Source organism: Acanthochromis polyacanthus, chromosome 5, assembly GCF_021347895.1.
Source record: "Acanthochromis polyacanthus isolate Apoly-LR-REF ecotype Palm Island chromosome 5, KAUST_Apoly_ChrSc, whole genome shotgun sequence".
In the NCBI taxonomy this organism is placed as follows: domain Eukaryota; kingdom Metazoa; phylum Chordata; class Actinopteri; family Pomacentridae; genus Acanthochromis; species Acanthochromis polyacanthus.
Genome location: NC_067117.1, coordinates 13,161,469 through 13,185,485, shown reverse-complemented (window position 1 = coordinate 13,185,485; position 24,017 = coordinate 13,161,469). Strand labels below are relative to the sequence as shown.

The 24,017-nt window shown below is 39.7% G+C and overlaps 1 protein-coding gene across 10 annotated transcripts in view; it reads right to left on the bottom strand.

The window, feature by feature from the left end:
- The window catches only part of cacna1da (calcium channel, voltage-dependent, L type, alpha 1D subunit, a), a 63,685-nt gene extending 40,354 nt beyond the window's left edge, over positions 1-23,331 (bottom strand). For 5 of the 10 annotated variants that reach the window (XM_051947872.1, XM_051947877.1, XM_051947873.1 and 2 more), the window contains exons 1-4: positions 22,792-23,329; positions 20,366-20,816; positions 18,520-18,625; positions 2,381-2,520 (exon numbers count right to left, since the gene is read on the bottom strand). In XM_051947872.1, coding sequence (XP_051803832.1) covers positions 2,381-2,520; positions 18,520-18,625; positions 20,366-20,670 — 551 coding nt within the window. In that variant the 5' untranslated portion in view covers positions 20,671-20,816; positions 22,792-23,329. Of the gene's footprint in view, positions 1-2,380; positions 2,521-18,519; positions 18,626-20,365; positions 20,817-22,791 lie in introns of all 10 variants that reach the window. The other 5 variants (XM_051947874.1, XM_051947876.1, XM_051947882.1 and 2 more) reach the window with 3 other exon arrangements.
- Between the last annotated feature and the right edge of the window lie 686 nt (positions 23,332-24,017).

Here is a 24,017-nt window from a genome sequence, read left to right as displayed (position 1 = left end):
CAACAAAACATGGTCACTCATACTGAGAGAATATGGATTTTAGGCATGTCTGTAGCCCCCAGTAATTAATTCATGAAGGTATTCATTCATTTAGACACATTTTTACTACATTAAAGAAGAAGAGACTAGAATATTTCATTCGATTTCAATCAACTGTTATCAATTATCAGTATATTCAGTATGATATTTGTGACTTGCCCAACACTTTATCAACACATTTACCACAAAATAATCCAGTCATAATTATGGTTCCTTCCAAATGTATTTGCTGCTGCATTTTAGTTGTATTGAACTATTATTTCTAGGGTTGCAAAGCTTTCTCACAGTCATTCTGCAAACTATAAACCATGTTTAAGAAATTTTAATATATTCTTTCAAACTGTTTCTGGCATTCATTATTTTTATTTATTTTTATTTGTTATTAATGTTAGGTTAGCAGTCTCTTGAATTTTCCTTGAGTTGTGTAATTCTTTACAGTGAATGTTTGCACTCAAGCAACTTTCATGAGTTTGCTGATTCATTTTCACACTGCACTGAAAAGGAAACAAACTGTTGTCTGGAATATTGAAAAAAAGACCCCACAAATAGATAAATCTGCATGAAATACAGTCACAAGTCATTGGCAAAAATACTAAAGCTATATATATTTTTTTTAAATCTAATTTGGCATATTACCTCAAAAAGCTGCAGCATTTTGCAGACTGTTCATTAATAAATCTATCCAGTAACAGAGCAACATTAGCAGTCATTTTGGATTGTATTTATGAACCTCGGATGACTCAGATATTTATCTCGTCATGGCTACAGTGTATTTTGATCCTCACCAGCTGCTAAGGGAAAGATTTGTGTCTTTAGCTGCTAAATGCTCCACTATGTTTACCAGCCAATGTGGATAAGTTTTCCTGCTGACTGGTGCTGAGCAGGTTGCGGAGAGTAGATTTATAAGACTTTTTTTTAAATTGCTGCCTACTGCTGCCAAGTCCAAGCTTGGAGCAGGAAGAGTGTACTAAAACTGTCAAGTTGTGATCCATGCAACCAAAATCTTAAACTGAAGAGAAAGATCAGTAATAGAGTTGAATGGAATCGTACTCATGTGACAAAAACCTAAAAAGTACACTATTTTGCAGTTTAAAACACAGGCTTAAACACAACAGCAAACTGCTTTAAATACATTTTTAAAAAACATATGTATATGTATATTCCTCTACTGTAGTGTAAACTGTTGTCTGATAAATTCACCTTTTGCATTTCTTATTGTTGCTTTTTTGTAGCAAAGCTAATTTAGATTTCTAAAATCCACATCTTCCTTTACAACTTTTTGATAAATCAGTTTTTATCTCCTTGTTTTGTCTTACTTTTTTCATCAAACAAATCAAGAAAATAGGAGTTTTCCTGTTACATTTTACTCTACAAGCTTCATTTTTACAGTTATTCTTGATATGAAGAAAATGACAGAGCAAAAATCTACATTCAGGTCTGTTAAACCACATCATGATCTACTCTTATTTAAGAGTCGATAATGATAACCCCAAGACAAACAAACATATAGCCTGCCGAAAAGTGGTCTGAATGTTGAGCATTTTGTCATCAGATTCTGTCAGGATGATTTTAGGGGATTTAGCAGCAACAGTCAGTCTTCATGGCTGAGGCAGCCGTCTTTGCGTCTGACTGGATGGCAGATCAACCCTGCATGCAGCATACAGACAGAGATCTGACCCAGCTACCCACTGGACTGTGCGCATTAGAGGAGAGAGAGAGAGACAGAGAGGAGGGAGGACAGAGGAGAAAAAGAGAAGCTGAGATAAGGATGAAGATAACAAGAGCAGAGTGTGCAGGAGATAGGAATGAGGGCAGACTGAGGTGGGGAGGTGTAAAGCATGAACCAATTGAGATATGAAAATGGAAGGGGGCAGTAATAAGAACAAGCTGCAGAGACAAAGCAGAGCAGAATGGGAGAGTGTGAGCGAAAGACAGTCAGTGAGAGGAGAGGAGAGGGAAAGATGGGAGGGAGTGTTGGAGAAGAGATGAAGTATGGAGAGATGGTGACTCACTCCAGTGGTGGTAAAGCTCTGATTTATTCTCTCTGTCTTTTCTGGGTCATACACTGTGGGTGTATGAGGGTCTCTATTAGCACTTGGCCACTTGGAGCAGAAGCTTAAGCAACTTTCACACTGATTTCTCCTCTCAGATATTGTCAGGCTTAGATCGAAGTGTAACCTCTAAAAATCCTACTAAAAACAAAACTTTGTCACCTGCACTCCACACAGATACGCTGAATCAGTCGATGCAACACCAACCGAAGCAGCATAAACTAAGTATACGTACAATCAATTAATAAATCAATCAAAAAAAAGAAACATTTATTAACTTGAGGACTCACCCGATCACAACAATGACAAAATCCAGCATGTTCCAGCCGTTTCTCACATACGCATTCTGGTGCATCACCAATCCGTAAGCGATAATCTTCAGGAAGGTCTCAATTGTGAAAATGATGAGGAAGGCATACTCAACTGTTTCCTGCAAACGCACAAAAAATGAAAAAAAAAAGCTTTTTAACAGGAATTACAATGCATCATCATAAAGAAGTGAGAGCACTGAAATTATTACAGTACAGTGTTTTGAAGGCTCAGATACGACACACAGATACAAACACACTCAGATCTAAAAGGAAATAAATCTGATGGAAGCATTTTAATGCAGATCAGTAGTTTGTATGAATGTGTTTAAGGGAGTAAAGACAACAATAACTCTTTGCGGAAACCCCAGACAATATGGTGGAGTTCAGGACCTTGCTGTACGGCATAAATAAACTCAATTCAAAATGCTGTTTTTTCCCTAACAGCTTACCAGTACAGTAACGATACACATAATTCCTAAGATGACTGAGCAAATGTTAGAAAAGGCATAAAATATCTATATTATATCTACAAAAATATCTATAGTATCAATTCTTTTCAAACTCCCATTTCACTCCCTTATCCTCCCAATGCAATAATATGTACTGCACTGGTTCACCAGTACAAAAAATGACCAAGTAAATTTGGAATAAATACACCGTACATTGCTATCATATTCTTAAGTAAGACCTATTTGTTCTGTCCATCCCAAAATACAATTAGCTGTATTTTATAATACTATTGTCAGACAATTAGTCCAAAAATCTAACTAAGCAAAAATGTATGTTATTATATTCATGTCAGTCACAGAGTTGCAGTAAAGAAAGCCTCAGCAAACACACACATACAGCAATTATCTGTACATGCACACACAGACATGTTTTTAGATTGACTGGCTATACAATGTAGTTTATCAGTGCTGCATGTTTATTTTCTTCCCATTTATAAACTCAGTGATACAAAAATAAAGAACGGCCAGTAGTACAGGGTATTTCTTCATCATTAAACAACAACTTTCAACAAGAGCTAGAAAATTTCACCATGTCCCGACCTCACTTTAATCAGATTTGGTTCTCATACTTCCCTAACACTTGTACATAATTTCCAGAATACTGTGAACACCATGACAACATGAGAACCATTGAAGAGGTGCATGTTTGCAGATTCAGACTAGATCAGAAAAGTATCTGTATGGCTTCATGACTGAAACCTGCTTTCAACACTTTTCTCTTCCCCCTCAGCGAGTGTCAAGAGATTAATAACATGAACACTGGTTTTGCACGGCCAGACCATTCTGTAGCATTGACATAGAGTTGTGTAGAATGGTCACCTCACCATCATTCTAGAGGGGAAAAAAGCTGTGGTGAATATAGATTTCTCTGAACCAATCACAATCGTCTCAGGATGTAGCAACGGCATTCGATTTGAATTTGAATTGCTTTGGTGGAACTTTTGCATGCAAGAACCAGAAAACTGAAAAGAACTATCAAGGCTTCTTTATTGCACTGTGCAAACTTTCTGCAAAACTTGAAATTTTCAGCATGTACCTTGCTGCCTGAAGGTTGTTGTTATTTTCTGTAGTCAGGGGGATTTTGAAAGTGGTGACATGCAGATAGCAGAAAGGGAGTAAAAGGAGAATCAGACAACATTGGGTAAATCAGACAATAAAAACATTGTCAATTGAGGTTATTCCCCTCATTAGTTGTTGCTGATTGCCTAAAACACTTCACTTTCCTGTAGCCAGACTGGGAATGTTGTTATAGACACTTGGTTTAAATTCGAGTATACAGCAAAATATAGAGAAATTCACGTGCTACCGATGGCTTAATCAGCAATGCGTGAACTCTTTTCACAGTGGCCTGAATAACAGATATTCATCTCTTCTTGCACTCCAGTTTCAAGTGTTACAGCCTTGATGCACAAGAGCTTAAAAAGACAGACCAAATCTTTTGCTTTTTCCTTAAATCAACTAGAGTTGCACATAAACAGTACAAGTAATCTCTGGCATGCATGGACCTCCAAAACTGCCATGACAAGAAATAATCAGACAGCAGCTATACTTATAATAATAACAATAATAAAACCATTTCACAAAGACATAAAAATATCCATCTTGTTGTAGATCTGGAAGATGGATTGTGGATATGGAAAATTATGGCAAAATTGTGACCATCGTGGAAGAAGAAAGGCCTGGGCCACAAATGAACAGAAAAGGATTCTAAAATGGTGAAAACAGATTCACTGATAACAGCCATAGAGCTCTGAAGGCATGAATGTATCAGAGTGAGGCAGAGGTTACAAAAGGGACAAACACACTTTGAATAAAGTGGCTGTTTTTAGAGGGTATGTAGAGATTAGCACTGATGTAACCCAGCAGTGAGCCTTTCTCCGGTTGTTTCAAAGGCAGAGAGAACACGGGAACATTAAGCCATCAGGTTGAGGTCGGCTGGGAGTGAAGTTGACAAGAGAGGCACACACGGCCCGACAGAGGTGGTATGTGCATTTCAGTGCAGGGAGATGTGCGAGAAACCGGGGGTGGACACACCAAAGGTGACTCAGCTTGTTTAGTACAGTCCTGGGACCTCCCATGAGATGTGAAACCAGAGAGACGCCCTCTTCATCCTTTATGCATGAGGCAGGCCAACATAAACTCTACAAACTGCTGCTATTCAAACTATCTGTCCATCAGTACAAAACTGCGCTAAACGTATTACAGACAGGAATTTAACTTTTGACATGGGAAACACAATGCAGACAATGGCAGACACTCATATATTATTATATACATAATAACCTCTCCTGCCCAAGGGAGCCTTTAATCCCCTGCTCTGTGTTCTCTGCGGACACCATAAATGCAGGAGTTCTGTGGGCCGCGAGGCTCGTTTTCCCAACAGTTTACTGCAGATTGTGAGGAGCACTTAGGCCAGAATAAGAGACATGGTCCTCTTTGTTACTGAAGTAAAAGGTTGAGTTAAGCTCACGGCTGCTGCCTCTGTGACGGAGCATGCTCAGACCGCAGGCAGCACAGAGAACAGAACGATTCATACAAGGATGGAAGGAAAGTGACAGAGGGACGAGTGAACAATTTTAGAGACAGAAAGAACACATAGTGAAGTGCTGCTGCAGTTATCTGTTAGTGGTTGACAAGAATAAATAGACAGAACTTATTCAGCGTGTCTTTTCAGGCCACGCTGGCCACACGAGGATGTGTATTTAGAATAGACTACAGTGGTAATAAAGATACTGAAAACAGCCTGCAACACGTTGTCAGAACAACTTTTACTTTCCAACCTGCAGTAAATGTATCCCTTGTTTGTTAAAGCGTGTTAAATATAATTGCAAATGATAACCATTCCCTCTCAATTAACCAGTAATTTATTCATTTATCAGCACGTTGAACTGTGAGCAGAAATAGAAAGTGAGAGAGTGACAACAAGAGAGAGAAAGCGAGGAAAGAGGGCTTTAGGGATGACCATAAATATCTGTGACTCATCTTAGTTTATTTGTGCTGTAAAGAGACTTACTGTACTGTGGTTCCTTGTCTCATACAGTATAATGCTATCAGCAGTTAATGTGGTCACTTCACTTGCTGCTATTCTAGGTATATACATAACAACATGAGGCGCTGACACGGACACACGTTTTAATCCTGAAATGCACGCTAACAGCAAACTCATGTCGAGCCAAACAGTGTAGTTCCCCTTCAGCCCCCACAGCCACAACCCCAGCGGGTCCTAACGTGCCACAGGGTCAGTGTTCATGTCTACAAGCACAACTCAGTTGATCTCACAGAGTTCAGTTCACCATATGACAGACGATGCAAACCCACTGAACCGTTCATTCTTCCACACAACTCGCCATATGACTGAGCCAGGTGGAGAGCGATAATGTCAGCCTATTAACGGTTCAGACGGGCCTGTCTGCAACACTCCCAATTCACCCTCCTGCAGACACACAGGGAGATCACTAATTTAATTTTATGCCTACTAATAAGTGGGAATGAAGACATAAAAAGACAATAAAACAGCTTGTAATTATAGCACACTGTTCAAACGCTATCAGTTACTCTTTCAATAAAGCCGGTTTATCAAAACTAATTACAAACGTCAAACATATTGTAGAACATTAAATGTGATACAGCAAAAATAACGCATTTACAGACATTTTTATTATGTGTGTCGCAGATTACAGGTTTTTCTTTCATCGTTATGAACAAATACCTTCAATAAACGTAAGGTTCTGCAGTTAAACTATTTTATTTTATAGATTTGGTTCAAATTATAACTATCACACATCTTTAATAAAGTGTTAACAGACACTCAAGATCATTAATAAATTGGCCCAATACTTCCCAAAAAACTTATTTAATCACACTATTAAGACACACACAAAATCTGCAGAGCCTCCCAGGAAGAATTCAAAGTTGAAATTGGTCTTTCTCTGTGTTACTACCTGCAAGACCAACACTCCAAGTCCAGCTGCTTTTTACTGAAGGTGCTATGACGAGCATGGCCTGGATGGCTGAGACTCTACACAGACTTGTTGACAAAAAACTTAAAATAACAGCTGGATTGTTAATTAAAAGGCAATATCTGTAATTTTACATATTTTTCTGTATTTTTTTTTAAAAACTGAAAATTACAGTAACATTTTAGAGCTGCTTTCTATGAAAGCCCTATTTATCTATTTATTTATTTTTTGTATCCTGATTGTAGTCACTTATCTCAAACAGTCACAGAACATTTAAAGGCAGAAATCAGCATTTTTTAATAATAGAAAAAACATTTCTGGGTTAGATGAAAAGATCGCTGCCACTCCCCTGTCAAAATATAACAACAGAGGTCCTTGACCACTAGCTTAGTTTGACATAAATACTCTGGACCTGGCGTACATCAAATCTCTAGTAACAAAATACACCTACCAGCACACCAGACATCCATTAAGCAACATGATAAATATTGTTTGTTTGAAATGTACATAATTACACATGTAAAAGATCAATACTGATTACACCTAATAGCACAATGTTGTGTTTTTAGACTTCAGTTTTTGTATGTTATGCTAAATTAGCAGTCTGTTTAACATTATGCATGCAAATATGAAAAAAAACAAATGTGTCATTTAATTCTATACGGTAAAACAGAAATAATCAAACTTCTCAAAATGCGTACCAAGATTGTGTTTCAACAAAGTCTGCCATAAACCAGTTACTAAACCAGTAAATTATCTGGCACAGTAAGTTCATTAAACCTTATTCTGAATCTGATGTCAAAGTATATTATTATCAGTTTAAAGTCACTGTGAGACACCGGACCATTCAAGCAGAAAATACTGCACAGTGAATTGCATGAAGAGGATCCTGTTTATATTAAAACACAGGAACTTAATTTGTTTGTACCCCAGGGACAGACAACAAACCAAATCTCAAAACCACAAATAATATATGATAATAACAGTAAGAAAATTCTATGGGCACAAAGATGACACACACAAAAAGGTAGCAAAGATGAGAATTTAGCAGGAAATTAAATGTACAAGTCTCCCGCTGAGACCAGTCAGCCTGAGAAGCTCCAGCACTGACAGTCTGTAATAAATCTAAATGCTTTGTGATGAGTAAAGCAGACATAAAGCCAACAGGAGGAAGTCTGTGGCCGTAAAATATCACAATAATTTAGCCGCACTGCAGTGAAAGAGAGAACAGAGACAAAAAATGGAAACTTGTCATCACATGGTTAACTTTTCCTGGTTAACCACTTACATTCTGAGATGCACACCCCATCATATGATTAAACTTTAAGATGGCATTAAAATTTAAAGCTTCATGTACAAGTCGAGGCCAACGTCTGCCTGATCGCCTGACATATACAATATGTAGAGCACATGTGTATGCATTCTCTAATGAACTCATTACAGATAAAGATGTTTAATGAGATTTCATGTTTTTCTGATTCCATGATCACCTGACTGTTATTACATGTGCGTGTTTGAACATCTGAGCGTGTGGCGGCGAGCCCTGAGTCACATGAGTCAGAGTGACATCATGCATGTTTGATATCTGTGTGCGACCAGAATGCTTACAAGCACAGCAAACACAACAAACTCCAAGCTATAATACCGATGTGAGCGCCATATGTAGCACAGTATAAGGATGTACACAAACTCTGTGCATACACAAACCCCGCCGTCACCGACCACGGGACAGTTTGAGAGCAGATTTATCGTGAGCGCTACAGAAACATTGCAGTGTCCTTTCAGATCTGATTCTACACTCAATGAGCAATCGTATATTCTCACTCTACTGCTATCTCCCTCCCCCATGCCCTCTCCATCTCTTCTTTCCTTCCCTTGTCTGTACAGATCAGTCAGTGCCATCCAGCCAAGCCAGGTGGGTGAGGGCAGCCAGTATTTAGTGCTTCTTCACCGCCTACTCCTGCAGGTTTGCACATTAAATAAGTGTGCAGTCTACATTGGGGTGGCTGTTCAAGCGTGAGCTATGCAGGGGGCTTGTGTTAATCTTATGCATCATTTTAATTAGGTCTGCTACACCAGTACATCATACTGTATGCTCAGAAACTTCAAATGCTTGCACAGTGCATTTTTAATTCTTCCAACAATTATTTTTGCTTTTAGTTCAAATGTGTTGTTGTAACTCTGAACAACTGGCTACATCCAGTAACGAAAGAATATAAAACAGTGTGTTTATTCTTGAATGCAACACACTGAGATCCAACAACAACACTACAAAGCATCGAAATGCACAGCCCATCTGTTGTTGTGCTCTGTTCCTTATCACTCTATACAGCGCTGCCCGTGTGTTTGTATGTACAGTATACTATTATCGCTTTTTGTAGGGCTTATGCATGTACACGCAGGTTTATGTGTGTGTCTGTGTGAGCATGTGAAGTACTGTGGGGGCGGGCAGGAGTTGTGTGAGAATGTGGATGCCACTCTGCCAAGGAAAACACTACAAGTGCAGGTCATGGAAAGTATACTCACACTACTAAAGTGAATGTCTTCACAAAGAAAGAAAACATTGCACTGAATATTTGTTGCATAAGGTGGTTGGTGATAGTTTTTTTCCTGGAGTTACACGACCAACATACAGTTGAGTAGCGATGTAGTCGCTGTTTTCTTATTTGCAAATTCTACAAGAGCAGCCACGTCAGCTAAAAGTATCCGATCTGTTGAGGTTGGGAAAAAATTGCACGGTTTAGGGAGTTAAGTGGGACCGAGTTCATTAGCAAAACAATCAGAGCTTCTCTTGAGGTTTAACTGTGCCAGCTACTTGTGTATGCCTGTGAATGTTGTGTGGAGAATGAGACAAATGAATGCTACCTATATGGAAATGCAACAGTACTTGGCTAGCCAACTGTGTGTTCAGCAGAGTTTGAACACTCAAACCTGATGTCTTGAAAAACACCTGCGAGAGAATCGTATTCCATGCCTGATCCATCACTGCAACCTTCCGCTGATGCGCAAATATATCCAGTTTCATATGGCCATGTTGCAAGGAGATGTGTAGGTAACATGTCAAGTCATGTACCGGACAAAACATTATGCTGGCAAACAAATGTAGCAGCCTTCAAAAGGAAAAATAAAAAAATAACAAGCTAAACTTAGAGGAAAAACTTTCAATGGATTACCTCCAACATTTAACATCAGTTAGTGAAGTGTGACACTTTCTCTGCCTTCAGAACAAACCATTTCCCAACTTCTCGTCTATTTTACTCATATATATAGACAGCAGGAAGGCCTGTCTTCCCAGTTTAAGCTAACCAATCAGGTCAGAGCAGTAGAAGGTAGTTGACAAAGTTAACAGCAACTACATGTGATTTTCTGAAGATTCTTCTGACCATATTGCCTCAATCTATAGCTCCAGTCATCAACAGTAAAATGAGTAAAACATAAGTGCTTCCTTCTGTATTTACCTTAACTGCTTTGAATTTCATCATGTACTGATAGTCCGGTCAGATTTGAGACCCCACCTACTTATCTAACAAAAAAAGTGGTTTTAAAACTGTGGCTCCTTTAAAGCTGCAGCACAAGATGGCTTCTATTAGAGACAAACTCGAGTGAGGGTTTTTAAAACTTGATGTCCTTTTAACAGGCTGTTGATTTCAATGAAACAAATAAACTTAACTTTAAGTAGAAGTCAAATTCTGACTGTAGCCACAAGAAATAAACAGAAAAACATAATGATATGTAATTTATCTCCACCTTTTTTTAACAAAAGGTCTGCGTGTAGTCAGGATACGAGCTGGTGTTTCCTAAGAGTCTATTAATCTATTAATTAGTCTGTTAATGTGGCTGAAACCTTCCACACCTAAGAAGATCAGAATTTTTCAGAAGAACAGAGAGTAAGGTGGACAGAAAAGTGGTGTCATGCAGCAATGAGCAGTAACTGTAGTCTGTGTAAAAAGCCTTTATGTCCCATAAAATTATAAAATGGTCTTGTATTTGACTCCTCTATCCTATTTCCTCACCTAGCAGAAATCTTTTGGGTCATCAAGGAATTAAAAAAGGCACTTAGCGTTGTGTCCCATTTATGAGTTAATAAAACTACCTTTTTTTTTTTTACTTTCTTGCAGTTGGAAATGTATCAAAATATAGTGCAAAAACAAGAGCAATTTACAGTAATTGCATGTTAAAACAATTAAATCAGCCATTTATGGAGGGTAAATACTGAGTGTTGGTGGCTGAGTTTGAGTCAGACAACAGTTGGTGAATTATGAAAGATGCAGTAAACAAATGCAATTTGAGTCAATGCTATAAAAGGTGACGGTTTCATATACAGTAGATTTGTGAACAAAGAAATTCAACCATGTTTAACAACATGCCCTCGTCTTTTCCGTAGATACAACAGTTTCTTGCTGCTGTTGAGGTTTAGTGAAATACAGCTAAAACCAAGCAAATGAAAATTCTTTCTGTAAACTGAGGACAAATTACAAACAATCAAAGTTCAACACCAAGTGCACTGTTGCAATTTATCATGTTATACCCGGCACCACAAAATAGAAAGTGTTACACTCACCAGTATCCCTGCACTGGCTACCTGTTACATAGCAATTGATTTTACTCTTTTTGTTTATAAAGCCATGCATGACACACTTCAGAGCTTGTCTGCCCTCCCACTGCCATTTCTCTATGCCACCTATACCCACCTAAGTGGCCCTTTCCATCTGTTGGCTTCACTCCTGCTCTCTGTGCTCACAAATGCTGCTTTTTAAAACAGCCGAATTTCCACTAAAGCTGTCAGTTACACAATTTTTTGTTTCTGTTTGCAGACAACAGAACAAGTATGAAATAGTGACCACCCTGCTGGCAGTTTTTTTGCTCCATGCTGTGAATAACAGATGCAGAGACAGTCTTCTTCCTGAAGTGGAAGAAGACTAGAAACAGCCAGCTTAAACAAGACTAAACCAGTCGTTATACAATCACGGTAAAATTAATTTTCTTTGTCGTGTTTTGAGCTGAAAAATGCAATGGATATATTCTGATGACGTGTGAGGCTTTTATAAATTTTCTTAAAAGGGACGCAATATGAGACCTTTTAAGAATGTGATCCGGGTCTGCACCAAAATTCAACTTGAATGGCACTAAAAAAAAACAAACACCTCCGCCAAGGAATAATTCAGTAAATCTTGATGCACACGTAAAGCTATGTTGATAGTAACGCTCATGGCAATATTAGTCTCCCTCTTTCTCTAGATTTTACTGCTCCAAAATATGATCTGATCCATGACTCGTGAAGCCGTGATGTGATCAGTTTTCATGATCCATTGCATGTATGAGAATTATTGAATATTTTGTGACAGAAAGTATTCATTGTTAAATGGATTTCATTCAGAATAAATAATGTATTATTTATAGAGGCTGATGAGTAAAAAGACAAATTTTAATTCTGCTCTTGTTCCCCTTTAAGAAGGCCTGTCGGATGCACATGCTCTGCCGTTGCAAGCCATCATGGCTGCACATTCACTCAGCATCCACTCAAAGCTCTGACTCCCTCTTCGTTCTCTATCTTCGTCTCTCCCTCGGTCACACACGCGCACACACATCCGCAAACACACACAAGATAACAAGCGGGGACAGTGCTAGTGTGAGCCACAAATGAGCAGTTACGTTAAGTGACTAAACACATACTTCTACCATCATCTCTATGGGAGCCCACAGTCCAGACGTTACTGCTTGTGCCAGCCATTACACATAAACACACAGAACCAACGGCTTCACCGCCCCCAACATGTACACATTACACTCTTCTGCATTGCAAACACACAGCCAAAACATTGACATATGAACATTAGCAGCACTTCTCATGCTATACATGTCATCTGTTCCCTCAGCGTTGACTTAAACCACAGAATAAACCGTAGCAAACAGGCGCAGTGGGACTTGTTGCTGTTTTACTGGCAATTTATGATAAATTACAGTTGTGAACGAGATTTTGTTCAAGGGTGCATGTTGGCTAGAAGTTTAAAAATCAGCTCCTGAGGCTTCTTTTTGTTTTGCTGACACTGAGCAAGAAGGGCACCGCATACATAGATTATCCTGATATATTAAGCAGTGCAGTAGAAGACAGACGCATAGTATGAGTCATGTTTCACTGTGTTTATTAGGCTTTACTGTTTTAATTATCTTGCTTTGTCCATGAATAACTGTCTGGCATATTTAATACGTGGCACTTTAATGCAGGAGAATGAGCAGAATGATTATTGTAATGAGTTGGAGGGTTGCATTTACATTTTTCTAATCGTGATATTCAATTTTAAAGATATCTAACATTTTTAACATTAAACTAGGTTGAGAAAGTAAGATGTAGTATAATATGGAAGCACCGATAATATTATCAGACGTCAGCTGATGAGAAAACAAAATTTGGCAGCACTGTGCCTCGGATGTTGTTTGACAAGAACCACTGGCTGCCTCTCAGTGGCTTGTTGTCAAACTTAAGTACTCGATGACTGTGATCAGCCAAAAGGCATTGGCTTCAGGTCACGGGTTTGGAACTGTGAGAGTTGTTGGGATGTATTTACATCAAAAATGACTTCTTCATTGTTGATTGTTGCTCATTTTCTATAGTCCATAGTGTGCGCATTTTACGCCAATAACTGAGCTGCATATAAATCCAACATATATTAGCTTCACTTTGCTGTAGTGTGTCATGTTTTGCTAGCTTGGAGCATGTTGTTGTGTTGTGCAATGGGTGTGAAAGTTCACTGATGCATGTCTGACAGTCGATGTAAAACTTGGAAGAGCTCACTGATGATAAACCAGAGAAATTTGTGGTATATTTGAAGCCACAGCAGGAATTTCTGCTACCTGCTGGCGTCAGATGGTACATATGAACTGTAGGGATAGTATACTGTAAACTAAAAGACAATGGTGTGCTCCAGAGTTATTCTCTACATCTGAATTTTAAATAATAACCAAGACAAGCATATTGCACATAACGTATTGATGCATGCTTTGATGGCAAAAGCGGAGATTAAAAAAAGCCTATGTTCTCTGAAAAAAAGAACAAAAACATAATGAAAGTAGCATTTATCTACAAAGCCTGTCATGTCAGAAACAGATGCTGCTACACGCACTGTGCTGTCCGACTGCATGTCATAGAACAAGCACAGGAACATTATATTCCATAATTGGGAGATGACAAGCATGAAACTATCATTACTAAAACCATGTTTCACTTGTTCATGTTAAACAAGCAGGACAGTTGTGCAGTGAACATCTCCCAGCCTCCTCACCTCTCTGCAAAAAACAAACACAATTTATCTTCTGAGCTTGAGTTCATCAAATTTTAGCATCAAAGCAAATTATTTTGTCATAACTGCCCAGATATATAGATATTTAATCAGATACGCAATAGGAGGCACCCTGCGCAGTCGATCTGTCTTTCTCTATGCTGGCATGAATATAGTTCAGTCTGAGCGGCCATAACCGTATTTTTCACCCATTCTTTTTTTTTTTTTAAAGGTATTTTAAAAATTCTGACATCTTCAGTTTAAACAGCATCAAACGTGAGACAGCTTCCAACTGTGAGTTCTCTTCTGGCATCCAAATGACCTCTGTTCCTTTGTTCATGGACATTTCACTCTACATGTTTGTGTCCTTTTGTCCCCAGTAAAATAAATAGCTCTGCGGCTCCAGGGTTATGCAATAACAGTGATACGGCACGGACACTACCTGATACCAGACACAATTCTCTGCATGTTGTCTTACGAAGGATGAGATGTATGAATCATATTCACCATGAAAAGGTCATTGTTTTACTCAGCTACCTTCAGCAGGAGCTGCCTGGGGTGTTGAGTCTCAGATAGATAAGTCAGAAATGACCTTAAAGCAAAGGCAATATGGTTGGAGACTATTTGTCTGTCCCCTAGACAAGTTGGGTGTGGAGGAGACACAGTCACGTGCAGGATGTGTTTTGTGGCTGCTCTTACTATTGCAGTGAAATGACTAAACAAAGGAAGAGCAGTAAAGGAGAGAGCTAAGCAGGAGACAGCGAAAAACATGACTATGAGTCTCTGACAGGCTTTGTTGTCTTGTTGCACACGTGCATGTGTGTATTTGTGTGCTGGCTACATCTTGTTACTCACTTGTGCCTCCTGGTGGTAGCAAGACCCCAATCTTTTGCCCTCTGTTCTGCCTGAGGAGGAAATTGCTTTCTATTTATAATGAGCTGCTGCATTTAACCAAGCCTTACTAACAAGACGAGCAGACTCAGGCTATTAAGGCCTCTATGACTTTGCAGCAGTGCAATGTTCTAACTCAAGCAGCTCTGCAGCACCTGGACACTGTGAACACGGTGTAGCATGACTAAAACAGATTCAGTGTTTTACTTCATGCTTTGATATAAGCAGACAATATGCGTTAAGTCACAATGCACTAAATAAAGAGTGTAGAACATCCACAATCTAGAAGTCAGCCTTTAACAGGGTTTCAGTGTCTGTCTGCTGAAAGTTACACCACATTTGAATGTATCACTGAGTTAAAAACCTGCATAGCCCAGCAGCCTTGTGATACAATTTGATCCTTGCTTTACACATTAGGCCTCTCAGCACTGCAACTCAGGTTTCATATCAGTCCTCAGTCCACCTGTGAGGCTGCGGAGCATAGTAGTGTGAAATGGCAATCTTCACTACAGCCTTTCCTGCTGGCTGCTAAAGCAAAACCAGCTCAGCGTTTTTCTCTCCAGCGCTCCTCCTGTGAATACAGCAAGAGTTCTGTACAACAACTAAGGCCAAGCTGGCACACCTGCCCTATAAAGATTTCTATTGTTCAACCTCTGCTGCAAAAGGGAAAGATCGCATTATTCACCCTCTGATTTACTGTGGACTCTGCAGAATTAAACTAAAGTTCTGTGCAATGTGAAACAGACTGTAGCAATGGATAATAAGCTGTATTATAACTGTAAGCAAAAAAAAAACATAGTGCAGTCAAAGGAGACTCCACTGGGGAAGACAGGTATGCATCGCTTTGTTCTAACTATAAGGATTACTGAAAGGAAGCCAATACAAAATAAATCTTTTCATATCTGCTCATCGGCTTGTCCTCTCATCTCTTCTCAATGACCTTGTTCATGAAACATGCAAGCCGCATCAATGATCCTGTTCAGTGACAGGCAGCTAGCTGTTTAGTTAATTCTTAATGGGTGCGTCCATAAATCCAATCTGACACTGACTTTTAGAGCAGAGCTACACCAGGGCCATTAGCACAGAGTGACAAATATTACACAGCAGTGCCATAACAGGTTCAGACAACAGGCATAATGAAGGCATCATCAAAAAGTGACAAATTATGCTTCCACTTAGAGCCCTTTACTTTGTGTTAAAGGGACTGAGATGACATGCAGAAGGTAGCTTCCTTCCTAAACACCACAGCAGATGCACGTGTCATTTGTCCATTCTCTATACACCACTTTATCCTCACTAGGGTCTCGGGGGGTGCTGGAGCCTATCCCAGCTGACTCGGGTGAAGGCAGGGGACACCCTGGACAGGTCACCAGTCTGTCACAGGGCTACATATACAGACAAACAATCACACTCACATTCACACCTATGGACAATTTAGAGTGATCAATTAACCTCAGCATATTTTTGGACTGTGGGAGGAAGCCGGAGTACCCGGAGAAAACCCACACATGCACAGGGAGAACATGCAAACTCCATGCAGAAAGATCCCAGACCCAGGCCGGGATTTGAACCGGGGATCTTCTTGCTGCAAGGCGAAAGTGCTAACCAGTACTCCACTGTGCAGCCCCAGTGTCATTTATCAGAGCCAATATTAAAACACTCCGAGGCCTGCCTCAGCCAAACACATGAAGCTCTGAGTGTAAATTCTGACAACACTTTTAAACATCGCACCACAGTGCTTACGGGGAAAATAAAAAAGACTTGAGGTTTAGAGGCTGATCCCAAGGTTGCTTGTATAAAACAACTAAACACCTGTTAATAATATACACATGATTCATTACCAGGCTGAAGCTGAGCACATATTCATGAGAAGCTTCTGTCACTGAGAGCTGCTTGGCTCAACCGTCATCTAAAACACAGTAGAGCTACCATTTAACTAAAAGCAGTTTCTTTTAACACTCAGATAAATCTCACATTCACAGTATGTTCTGTAGAAAAACATTTGCCCTACAGCCACATTTGACTATGCAGAAGATAGAACAACAAGAAAATTTTACCCAAACAAAATAGAAATGTACTAATCTGACTTTTTTCCCCTCTGGCTCTGATTCTGACACCAGAGATGAGGTGACACATCGGTGCTATTGGTCTTTGTTTCCCTACTTTACAATCACCACTCCTCTGTAAACATACATCTACTATAAAGTCAGAAGTAATGTATTTGATTTCAGATACTGCTTTCACTCACTTACCTTTCTTGTGAGGCAGAATAACTGTTTCTATGTTCAGATTACAGATGCTAAAGACACAAATGTTTTGTCAGGGGGCCTCACAGTATTTTCCCCCCCTCTCTTATTCTGTATTTCTTATGCAACTGTGAGAATTTCCTCTCCTTGTCACTATTAGGACAATCGACCTCCTTCAAACTTTTTTCCAAACTAAACCTGACAACATAATGGACATAACACTATACCAGACACTGTTCTGTCCCAGATGGCCCACTTTTCTCTGATGTACCAGTACTGTGTAAACAAACACCCTGAGGTCACCCTCCAGGAGGTCAAGCTGGGAAGTCGTACACCTTACTTCGCCAAAGTACTTCAAAGCAAGTCGTATCTTATCTTACACAGCAGGTTCAGCAGTGTACGAGACAGAGGGACGCTCCTGCCAGTCACTTATAGCCGGCTGGCAACCTTTCCTCTAACATGTTCCGGCTCTTAAATGAAGCTTTCACACACGCTGTATATGCAGCTCATGAATCATTTAACACTACAGCGAAATTCTGTTCACGCAAGCGCCACGTTCTGCGAGTCTGTCTGGCTTTTGAGAGTGCACTTATCCTCAGCTGTGGAACAATGCTTACCACACTACATCACCCATAATTCATCACACAGACATAAATGCACAAGGTGCACGGAGTGGAGCAATGACGAGAAAAGTTCTAAAAATAGAAGGCTGAATAAAACCTCTGTACAGTAAAACTTTGACATGATAAAGCACCATGAGAGTGTTTCTCTTTGTAGGCACAGCAGGTCCTTCAAATCTGCATAATAAAACACTGAAGACACAGTCTGAGTGCAGCAGCTTGGAAATACTGACTATATCTTAACCTCAGAAGGGTGATAAAATCAAACTTTAGCAACTGTACTTATGAAGTGGCAACACATTTTGCAGTGTATTGTAAAACAGCCGCTGAAAGAGAGTCAAACAAGAAGACGCTGACAGGCCATTTTTTTCACAAACCTAGTGAAAACCTTACATTTAATATTCCTTCTAAATAATCAATTTATACATTTGCAGATCACAATTAATTTGTTAATTCAATCCAGGTCCAAAGATGTTTTCAAAGTCTCAGATAGTCAAAATTAAAACAATGCAAAGCGGTAATAATCAGCGTAAATCACAGCACAACAGGCGCGCAAACAGGCACAATAGGCATCAAATGAATAAACTAATGATAAGGACATATACAGATCACTCACCAGGTCATGGTTGGTGGAGTTGGAATCATCTTCAGGAAAAGGAACATAGACAGCTAAGGCCATGCAGTTGGCAAAAATAGCAATTAATATAAAGATATCAAATGGCCTGAAAACAGAAGTTAAGGAAAACACAGAGGAAGATGATACAACATATCAAATAATATATAATATAAATAAACAGGACATGTCAAATCCCCAGCTGTGACTTTACCACTTGCTGAGCAGAGACATACACCCCCTGTCAAAACAGTGTACATGATATACGATTTTGTTTGTGTTCTCTTTTATGCAACTTAGCTGTCATTTAGTAGTTGTTGATGAATTGCACATTATATTTATGTTAATTTGGCCACTTCTTTTACACATTTTCCTCTTTATATAAATTGACTCCAGTAGTTTTTTTTAGATGCTTTCAGTGTCTGTAGAAACTGTTTCAAGAGCAATTTTCAACAAATACAAATAGATATAAATATGCATTTAGCTAAAAACAAGCACATCCAAACCGAACAAATAATAGGTCAACATTTCTGCACATGCAAGTTGATGAAAAGCTTAACTTCTGCGACTGAGAAAGTGTTGCCACTAGAAAAGAGAATGAATAAACTCCATCTTAAAAGTCACACTGATTAAATTAAATACTGAAGTAAGGCATAATTTTAAAGCCAAAGATTGTTTTGTATAAAAAACACGAAAACAAGCATCCACCTCAAATACATTCTACAACATGTCAGTAAGTAAAACTGTCATTTGAAGTTATGCAATAAATCAGAAATTAAAATGGACAAACACATGCACTTGCGCTGCGCTGTTGCATGTGGTCAGTGCAGAACAATTTTGGACATCTGACACAGCTGCATTTCCTAAAGTGTACTGGTAGTAAATCCCCAGGGACTTTTTTTTTTTTTTTGCCAACAAACACGAAAAGATGGATTATGAAATGTATCTCTGAAATTCAAGTCTGGCAATCTCCTTAATAGCATCTGATGGATTTTGTGATGGCAGCAAAAAAAAAAAACAGCCACCGTTGTGTTACGCCAGTGTTCAGACAATTTATCTACATATCCCACCGCTGTTTAGGGTTTGGGAATGTTCACTTTGTCTTTAAAAAAGAAACATTGGAAAGCTTCAGAAAGTATGCCATCTACCCTGTGCTTATGTAGTTTTATTCGCAACATTACCAGCAACTGCGACATACGGTTTAAGAACAATAAACTGACTTTTAAGGCCACATCTGTTACAGCTTTACGTCAACAAACTTCGACTATGAAATCCAAAGTATAACTAAGTCAACAACTTTTCAAAAAACGCAGACAATGTGCAAAACAAAGAGAAATTTGGTGGGTTTTTTCCCTTTAACTAACCTGCTTTACACATATATGCATATTTTTTTTACATATATGTATGTATATCACCATGTGGCAGTCATCAATAATTGCCTCAGCCAAGATCCTCCACAGGTAACACTTAAAAGCTGTGAACCAGGAGAGCTGCAACTAGTGATTATTATAGTCATTAAAGTGAAATAGGATCAGTTGCAATTTTCTCAGGCAATCAATTAAACATCATAAAAGGCTGAAAATTGTCCATCAGTTTCTCACAACCAAGATGATGTCTTCTAGTGTCTTGTTTTGACCAACCAACCATCAGAAGGTACACAAATTATACTTAAAGGAATTTAAAAACCAAAGAAAATCCCTTCTTTAAACCAGATCAATGCTTCTGCTTGATGTATTATTATCATGTTTTACTGATTATCAGATTAGTTTAGCGATCAGCTAATCATTTCAGCTCTTTGAACAAGCCCAGATCTTCAGTCCCCCCCACACAAAGCCACTGTAAAGGATACTTCCACTCCACCAGGCTGATGCAGGCCCTGCGTATGGGGTTGTTGAGGTTTAGGCAGAACAGAGCCCTCGGTGGCCTGCTGTTGGCGTTACTGCCCTGCTTCTTGCTTTTGGCATACTGCTGCCGCTTCTTCTGTGCCAACGCACCTACCGGGATGGTAGAGGCTGTCGGGGCAGGTGGAGGAGGAGCAGGCGGTGCTGCCGGGGCTGGGGCTGGGGCAGGAGCAGGGGCAGGGGCAGGGGTTGAGGCTGGAGGGGCTTCTGGGGCTGTGGGGGCTGGGTCTGGGGCAGGCCCGTTGGCGCTCATGGTGCGGGCGTGGCTCTGTGAGGAGCATCCAGCAGCATGGATCTGCCAGGGTAGACAGGGAGGCTAGAGGAGGGCAGAGTGGTCTGACCAAAGAGCTGGCACGTCACCAGGGCGAGGGACTCTGATGCTGCTGGCATAATTTGCCTCTAAAAAGAGAAAAGGTTAGAAAAGGTGGCATCAGTGCAGTTGACATTTTTGTGAACACTAAAAGGATAAGTGATGTAGCTTTTAAGCGACAGCTGATCACCTTAAAGCTGAAATCACTATAAAGGCTTCCAGTACGCACAAGCATTGATCTTAAGCTTCTTCACTACGTCTTTAAAACTCTGAATGGAGTTGCTCTGTCATATATGTTTGACCTTAAAGCTGCAGACAGACTTCACAGATGATCCAGTCCAATACTTCCCATCTGGTAATACTGCTTTCAGCTATTGCCCTTATTGTTTAATAATCTTCCTTTACTACCTGAATAATGTGCACCATACTGATTTTAACTGCACATTCTCAACTCCAGTGAATCTTCCAGTATACTTGCTGTGAATGACTATAATCATTACTGCTATTTTTATTTTTAGTGGCAGTGGTATGATCATCATTCTTCTTTTTCGTTCTCTCATCTTACCCCTTTTCTCTCCAGTCTTTTCTGCTTTATAAAAAAAAGCTTATAAGCTTGCCCTAACTGATACTCAAGTTGAAGCTGTAACATTTCCGCACAAAGATTATATTTAGTCAGAGTATGCCTTTTCATGGCATCTGTTGTGTTGCAGAAGTAAAATGAGCAGATAAACAACACGGTAGATGCTCCATATGGGCTCAAAGTCAATGGGATTTAAAGTGAAAGCAAAGAGAGGTTAAAATATACGCAGTGTATACTGGCCCAAAGTGTACGTTTAAGACTGCCCTAGAACTTAAGCAATTAAATTAGACATAGGTGGCATTAAATCAAACACAGCTGCAAAAGTAAAAGCAGAATAAAGCCTGGGTGTCTTATTGAACTGCACTGGTCTGTCGATTGATGCAGAGCTGCAAAAAAAAAAAAAAAAGCAAATTCTATGATGCCAGTAAATCTGACAGACATCCCTCTAGATCACTCCAAGAGATAAATGATGAAATATTAGAATGAAGCTGAGCACGTTTCAAAACTACAACAAACATGGCAGACTGGCTTTGTCACTGCCTGACACTGAGCACATTCAATGAGGCAAACATCAAAGCAGGAAACATGCAGTTAAAGCCAAAATATGAGCGAATGGAGCGTGTAAATTCAGAGCTGCCACTCTCAGGCATCACTTGGTCACATCAGTTGTGTAAGTCCTTGAACTGCGAGCAGGCCCGCAGAGGAAGAAACAGAAAAGGTCACATTGCAGTGATGCTCCAAGAAGAATTAATCTTCTTTTTGCACGGGAGGAGAAAAAAACAAAGTGATGTGAGTGTTATTGTAATGTAGCGACTCTCGGAGGTGGAATCAGGCTGCCAGCTTTTTCCATCCTCCTTTGTGCTGCTCTTGTTCTGTCTGCCTTTCTGGTAGCCCAGGCTAGTGCAGGGCTCAGTGTGGGAACAATATGCGTAACAAATGCCCCCCTAGATTGTTATTATTATTAATTTCACTGCTGCATCGACATGGTCGGCCGTGATGAAAATGAACACTGACGTTTCCATGAGCGATTCGTGACAAAACAAACCATCATCAAGCGTCCTCATGTTTCTCCTTGGACAGCACCAAGGTAAGACATGCTCCAATCCCCCCCTTCACAAAAAAAAAAAAAGACAAAAAACGACGGAATGACATGCTGACTGACTGAGCGCTCCCATAGTGGAAAATTGAGCATCGCACAGTCGTCAGATGGTCCAAACGGCTCCAACCAACCTCAACCGAGGAGCTAATACAGTGGACAGTCCACATGATCAGAGGGAGAAGGTTCGAGCCCCGGAGGTGCGCTATTCCCACGTATTTATCTGTATTGTTTAGGACCAACCTCCTTCTCTCAATCCACCAGCGTCGAGAAGGAAAGTGGCCATTAGTAAACTGCTGTCCTCTGACAATAATGATGGGGGAGAAAAAAAAGCCCAAATGCATCATGCAGGAAAAACGCAGCTATGCTAAGAGGCTAACTTCAGTACCTTTAATATTCTGGAGACTTCAGGGTTCAGCCGCGGTCCTCTCCAGAGCTTCGGAGGGCGAAAATAACACAACAAACGCAGGTCCCGGAGCTAAACGGCGGGTTATAATTCATAGGTTTCCCCCCCGCAAGCGAGGCAGGAGAGACGCACGGAGGCTGTGCGTTAGAGGAGCTCTTCCATGGTGACTGTGGAGAGCTGGAGACAGCAGAGAGTGCGCACCAGACAACAGAGCATCCTCGTCCGCTGCCTGCTTATCGTCACAGCGCCAGTGAACAGTGAAACGAGAGGACAGCAGCTCTATTCCTCCTCCTCTTCGTCCTCCTCTTCCTCCTCCTGCTCCACCACTGGTCGCATAGGTGCTGTGCCAAGTGTCCAGTGTTACCTGCTACACTGCTCCTATCATAAGAAGTGACACCTTTCTAGTGTAATATCACATCCAGCATGCATTTATCACGCAAATGTCACTGTGAAAACCATGCTAGATCTGTGTGAGCCTGGCTTTTCTGTATGCAGTCATGTGAAATAATCATAGGCAGGTTTGAGAGCTTATTGTACTAAACATTTTGGGCACCAGTTTCAAAAAGGAACTTCTTATAATTAAAATATAGTTCTTTGTTATGGTTAATAAATCAATATATATATATATATATATATATATATATATATATATATATATATATATATATATATATTTACACACACACACACACACACACACACACACACACACACACACACACACACACACACACACATATATATATATTTACTGCTAAATGATGACATTACCCATGTTTTTCTGGCCACTGGTTAATTTAACAAGACATTAAATGAAGTTTTAGTCAATATTTGTTAAATTTGCTTACCTTGCTAACCTCAGGCTGTCATGTCAATGGGTTATATGAGCTTTAAATAAATAATTTATAAACTCCCATTTACAACCTGTAATCCTCAAAGGTTTCCTTATTAAGCAATCTAATAATGTGCTACAAAATATGTCTTCAATTCTATTTATTAAACAGAAAGTAAAATCTGTACATACACAGTTGTGAGAAAGAGTCAGAGGGTGTAAAAGTTTGTGTTTCTGAAAATAATATGGGATACTGGTTTTTTAAGACATGTTCCGGGCTGTGTTATTGTAAATAAATCATTTACAAACCTTAAACAATAAGTTATTAGTCATTTTTTTTAAAATCCCATTAGCAACTGTTTTTCTTTTCCATTTC